Genomic DNA, 5,626 nt, shown 5'->3' on the forward strand with positions numbered 1-5,626 from the left:
TTCACAATATGACAGAGGCATCAGCAAGTCAATATGTAGGATCTAATCGTTTAGAACCTAGATCTGATCACAAACAATTACATGGTACTTACGAGGGCAGCAGAAGCGAACTTCATAGTCGAGACACTTGCCGTCGGGCTGATCTTTCATCCTGCACACGAACCCGGTTGTGACGTCATAGAACGCAAAGACTTCTCCCGTTTGAAATGCGTCCTGCCCGGTAGCGATGACGCGGGCCTGGATGTCGGTCGGTGAGCGGCAGATCTGCCCTGGGTTCTCCGGACGGAGATGGGAAAGAACCTCCCAGTCACCAGTCGTTCCAGGGTTGTCCCGATCAAACCAGGGTGTCCAATTTGTGCATGCTGTTATGTGGAAACAACAAGAACTTGGAGTATTCTTCTACTCAACGTGTACTGTTTAAATCCGCCATGGTTTTAGTGTTAACCCTAGTTAGACTGGCATTGTTGTGAATCTCGGACGGGGTGAGGGGACGGATTTGGAGGCCAACCCCTTCTAACAAACGAAACTCCTAAACAATTTATCATATAACAATTACATAATACATTTGACGTCATTATAACTTATAGGACGTCATTATAACGACATCAATGTGATTGTATTGACTGGAATCATAAAAAAAAAGAGTTTTCCTAGAAACCTTTCAGGTATGCTTCAAACATGGAGTGTACATTACAAAATAGTTATGTCAGCTACGAGTTCTCCTGTCAATAAAATGACGTCATACATGTTTGCGATACCAGTTAAATGTTAGCCGATGACTTCATTAAATAGGCGTAATTTATGCATTCTAGATGTTAAGATATAAAAAAAAACTTAATTGCATAAGAAAGACTTAATTTCGAAGCCGTAGGTACTTCTTCGTGTAATGATATAGCTATAATGAAGCAAGGAAACCTAAAGAAATACATTGTAAGAAGAGAAATGAGCCATTTGGTCAAAAATACCTATAAACAATAGGTTGCAATGGTTAAGCAAAAATAGTTTTTCAAACACCATATTTTTCAAATTGTTGCTAACCAAATGTTGGGAAGAGTCATCAAATTTAGTGACTCTAGCCTCAGTCGTTCGGATGTTATAAATATAAAATTTGGAGCAGGCCTTACACCCCTTCCTCTGATTATAAGATACAAAGCTATATGTACCTGCCTTATGGTTCTCATGACTTAGACTGCATTACTGGAATATTTACATTCTTGTGTCTAACTGTTAAGATGTACCTTAAACAATGTATTGAAACACTACTTGAGAGGGTAGCAAAATGTACTTACGAGGGCAACAGAAACGAACTTCATACTCCAGGCACATCTCGCCATCGTTCTGTTGCCTGTTTACGCAGGCGAAGCCGTTTGTCGTGTCGTACCAGTGGATAACCTGCCCTGTCAGCGACGCCTCCACTTGTGTGCTGATGACGCGCGCGTGCACGGCTGTAGGGTTGAAACAGATCTGGCCAGGGTTTTCAGGGCGGAGATGGACCAGCGCTTCCCAGTCACCGGTGGCAGAAGGATTATCACGGTCGAACCATGGCGTCCAGGACCCGTCAGGGCAGTCTGGAACTGTAAACAAGTCACACGTGAGCCATGTATGAGTCACACATGAGTCATGCGTGAGTCACGGTCGAACCAGGGCGTCCAGGACCGTCAGGTAGGGCAGTCTGGAACTGTAAACAAGTCACACATGAGTCGAGGTTAAACCATGGCGTCCGGGACCGTCAGGGCAGTCTAGAACTGTAAACAAGTCACACATGAGTCGAGATTGAACCATGGCGTCCGGGACCAGTCAGGACAGTCTGGAACTGTACACAAGTCACACATGAGTCATGTATGAGTCACAAATGAGTCATGCATGAGTCACGGTCGAACCAGGGCGTCTGGAACTGTACACAAGTCACACATGAGTCACGGTCGAACCATGACGTCCAGGACCCGTCAGGGCATTCTAGAACTATAAACAAGTCACACATAAGTCACGGTCGTTCCATGGCGTCCAGGACCGTCAGGCAGGGCAGTCTGGAACTATAAACAAGTCACACATGAGTCGAGGTTGAACCATGGCGTCCAGGACCGTCAGGGCAGTCTAGAACTGTAAACAAGTCACACATTAGTCGAGATTGAACCATGGCGTCCGGGACCAGTCAGGACAGTCTGGAACTGTACACAAGTCACACATGGGTCACGGTTTACCCACGGCGTCCAGGACCCGTCAGGGCATTCTGGAACTGTAAACAAGTCACACATGAGTCACAGTTGAACCATGGCGTTAAGGACCCGTCGGGGCAGTCTGGAACGAAAAACAAGTCACACATGAAACACAGTTGAACCATGGCGTCCAGGACCCGTTAGGGCAGTCTGGAACTGTCAACATGAGTCACAGATGAACCATGGCGTCCAGGTTCCGTCAGGGTAGTCTGGAACTGTAAACAATTCGCACATGATCATGAGTCGTGGTTGAAACAGAGCATTCCGAACCCGGCAGGACATTCTGTAACTGTGAAAAAAAGTCGCACATCATCGCCCAGGACCCTTTAGCCTTTTAGGACAGTCTGAAAACTTAGGCAATGTCGTATTATCACCTTCACAATGAGTCGATTTTACGCTCTGGACTTTACAATACGTCACATTGCCGCGCGCCTCTGTGACAGTTGGCCCTCTGCAAATCCGGCCACGGTTCTCCTGTTGGAGGCTAATCAGAACTTCCCAGTTGACTGTCCCTGAGGGTTCGCCTTGATCTAACCAGTCCGTCCAGCTGTTGGACTTAACCCTTTACAGACAGGGATTTTTTGGTTATCCCTGGACCGTGCAATGCCCCCTCCCCCTTCTGACTCATGAAACTCCTGAACGAATAATCGTATGGCCACTAAATGTTTAGAGAGTGATGTGGACATAATAACCGACAATTCTAGAAAGTTGGATGCTATAATGACGTAATATGACGTAGAATGACGTCATCAATTTGACCATTGGCTGTAAACGTGAAATGGGGTTATTCCAAGAAAACTTCAAGGTATTTTCGTCAAAAATGCCTGTCAACAAATGAAAAACGAAACCTCTTCCAAACTTCGTTGGAGTGAGCTTCAAAAGCCCTCTTTCCCTGTATGAATACAGTTAACGAGTTTTTCCCTACTCCTGTTGGCCGGTTTGCAAATTTAGACTTTCTTTGATTTAGCGAGTACATTTGTGTGTACTTCTGACACTCTGGCTCCTGTGATAGTATGAGGGTTGGGATTATAATATAATTCCTTTTCTGTGATCATTCCTATTCTGCCCGTGTTGTCCATTGATTGGTTAAAAATATCCCCACACCTTAAACATCCAACTTGATTGAACTGTTGCCTATTTACGAGGGTCGTTGTGTCCGAAACTTATTCGCGTGTACATGTGTAATTGCAAGAAGTGGTGTGATATAAAAAGTTTTCATGCGCAAAATACGCGCGACCCTCTCTCGATCTTAAAATTGGCCGACATGCCAGCGATCGCGAAGTGCGCCCAAATATCTACCATTTGACAGGGGCATTAGCGAAACATTCCCTGTCAATATACATGTAATACCGTTAAGGCTTGCTTAATCTAGTCGTTAAGAACCTAGATCTGATCACAAACAAGGTACTCACGAGGGCAGCAGAAGCGAACTTCATAGTCAAGACAGATACTGTCGGGCTGATCTTTCGCCCTGCAGGCGAACCCGGATGTGACGTCATAGAACGCGAAGACTTCTCCAGTTTGAAACGCGTCCTGACCGGTAGAGATGACGCGGGCCTGGATGTCGGTCGGTGCGCGGCAGATCTGCCCTGGGTTCTCCGGACGGAGATGGGAAAGAACCTCCCAGTCACCACCTCCTCCTGGATTGTCCCGATCAAACCAGGGTGTCCAGTTTGTACATGCTGTGATGTGGGAACAACAGGAACTTGGAGTCTTCTGATACATAACGTTAATTTCCGCCATGGTTTTAGAGTTAACCCTATTCAGACCGGTCAATCTGGGACGAATTGAAGGGTGTGTTTTGAGGCCCGCCACTTATAACTCTCGTAACTCCTAAACAACTTGCTATATGACTGCTAGAATTTTTTAGAATGATGTAGACGTAATATGGGTATTGTAATAAATAAATCATTATAACCTATGGGATTTCATTATAACGTCATCAAAATATTCGTATTGGTTGGAACCATGAAAAGTGGTTTTCTTAAAAAATACAAGGTATGCCACATAAAATGTAACAAGAAGACTAAAGTAGATAAAATAGCAATGACTGCTACGACTTCTCTTGTCAATTAACATATAATTGACGTCAAAATGACGTATTGTAACTTGTATTAGATCAGTTATAATTGACTACTTTGCATATGAAAGAATCGACTGAGAAGGTGTGTCCTCGCTAGAAAGCTACCGGTTGTGGTGCAGTTACAATCGCCCGCCTCCCCTTGTCTGCAAAAATTGAAAAAGCTAAATGTTTCTTATAGTTCTCACAGCTCGGATTTCATTTACATTCTTGTGTTTAACTGTTAAGTTGTAGCTTGTAAAAAGTATTTTAAAAATACTACTTGAGAGGGTAGAAAAAGGTACTTACGAGGGCAGCAGAAACGAACTTCATACTCTAGGCATCTGTCGCCATCGTTCTGTTGCCTGTTTACGCAGGCGAAGCCGTTTGTCGTGTCGTACCAGTGGATAACCTGCCCTGTCAGCGACGCCTCCACTTGTGTGCTGATGACGCGCGCATGCACGGCTGTAGGGTTGGAACAGATCTGGCCAGGGTTTTCAGGGCGAAGATGGACCAGCGCTTCCCAGTCACCGACGCCACCAGGATTATCACGGTCGAACCATGTCGTCCAGGACCCGCCAGGGCAGTCTGGAACTGTAAACAAGTCACACATGAGTAAGTGTTGAGCCAGATCGTTCAGGACCCGGCATGACATTCTGCAACTGTAAAGAAGTCACAAATGAGAGGCCCAAAACCATTAACCCTATCCAGACTGGGCATTTTTGGCATTCCCTGGCCTGGGGGGTTGGGGTGCTCATTTGACATTTTCCGTCCATATAGATCGTTAACTACATCTGATCACAAACATATGCATGGTACTCACTAGGGCAGCAGAAGCGAACTTCATAGTCGAGACAGGTGCCGTCGGGCTGATCTCTCATCCTGCAGACGAATCCGGTTGTGACGTCAAAGGACGCGAAGACTTCTCCCGTTAGAAACGCGTCCTGCCCGGTAGAGATGACGCGGGCCTGGATGTCGGTCGGTGAGCGGCAGATCTGCCCTGGGTTCTCCGGACGGAGATGGGAAAGAACCTCCCAGTCACCAGTCGTTCCAGGATGGTCCCGATTAAACCACCGAGTCCAGCTTTCGCATGCTGTGAATAGGGAACAATAAGAACCATTGAACGACGTGTCGTATGGCCACTAAATTATTAGGAAATGATTCAGACATAATATCTGACAATTAAACGACGTTTGACATTACGATGACGTAATATGACGTTATTATGACGTAATCAATTTTTTTGTGTTGGCCGAATCTATGAAATAGGGGTATTGTCAGAAAACTTCAAGTTTTGCTCCAAAAACATAATAGCAAGGGCAGATAACAGAATTATAATGTTTGTTACGAC

At 45.4% G+C, this 5,626-nt stretch overlaps 1 protein-coding gene across 1 annotated transcript in view; it reads right to left on the bottom strand.

The window, feature by feature from the left end:
• Window positions 1–57: 57 nt before the first annotated feature.
• Window positions 58–5,626, bottom strand: part of LOC118425415 (mucin-5AC-like) — a 7,236-nt gene continuing 1,667 nt past the window's right edge. Inside the window, exons 2-6 of the mRNA XM_035834224.1 lie at window positions 5,099–5,368; window positions 4,585–4,869; window positions 3,629–3,898; window positions 1,290–1,574; window positions 58–362 (exon numbers count right to left, since the gene is read on the bottom strand). Of these exons, the coding sequence (XP_035690117.1) occupies window positions 58–362; window positions 1,290–1,574; window positions 3,629–3,898; window positions 4,585–4,869; window positions 5,099–5,368 (1,415 nt within the window). The remainder of the gene's footprint in view (window positions 363–1,289; window positions 1,575–3,628; window positions 3,899–4,584; window positions 4,870–5,098; window positions 5,369–5,626) is intronic.

This window comes from Branchiostoma floridae, chromosome 11, assembly GCF_000003815.2.
Source record: "Branchiostoma floridae strain S238N-H82 chromosome 11, Bfl_VNyyK, whole genome shotgun sequence".
Taxonomy (NCBI): Eukaryota; Metazoa; Chordata; class Leptocardii; order Amphioxiformes; family Branchiostomatidae; genus Branchiostoma; species Branchiostoma floridae.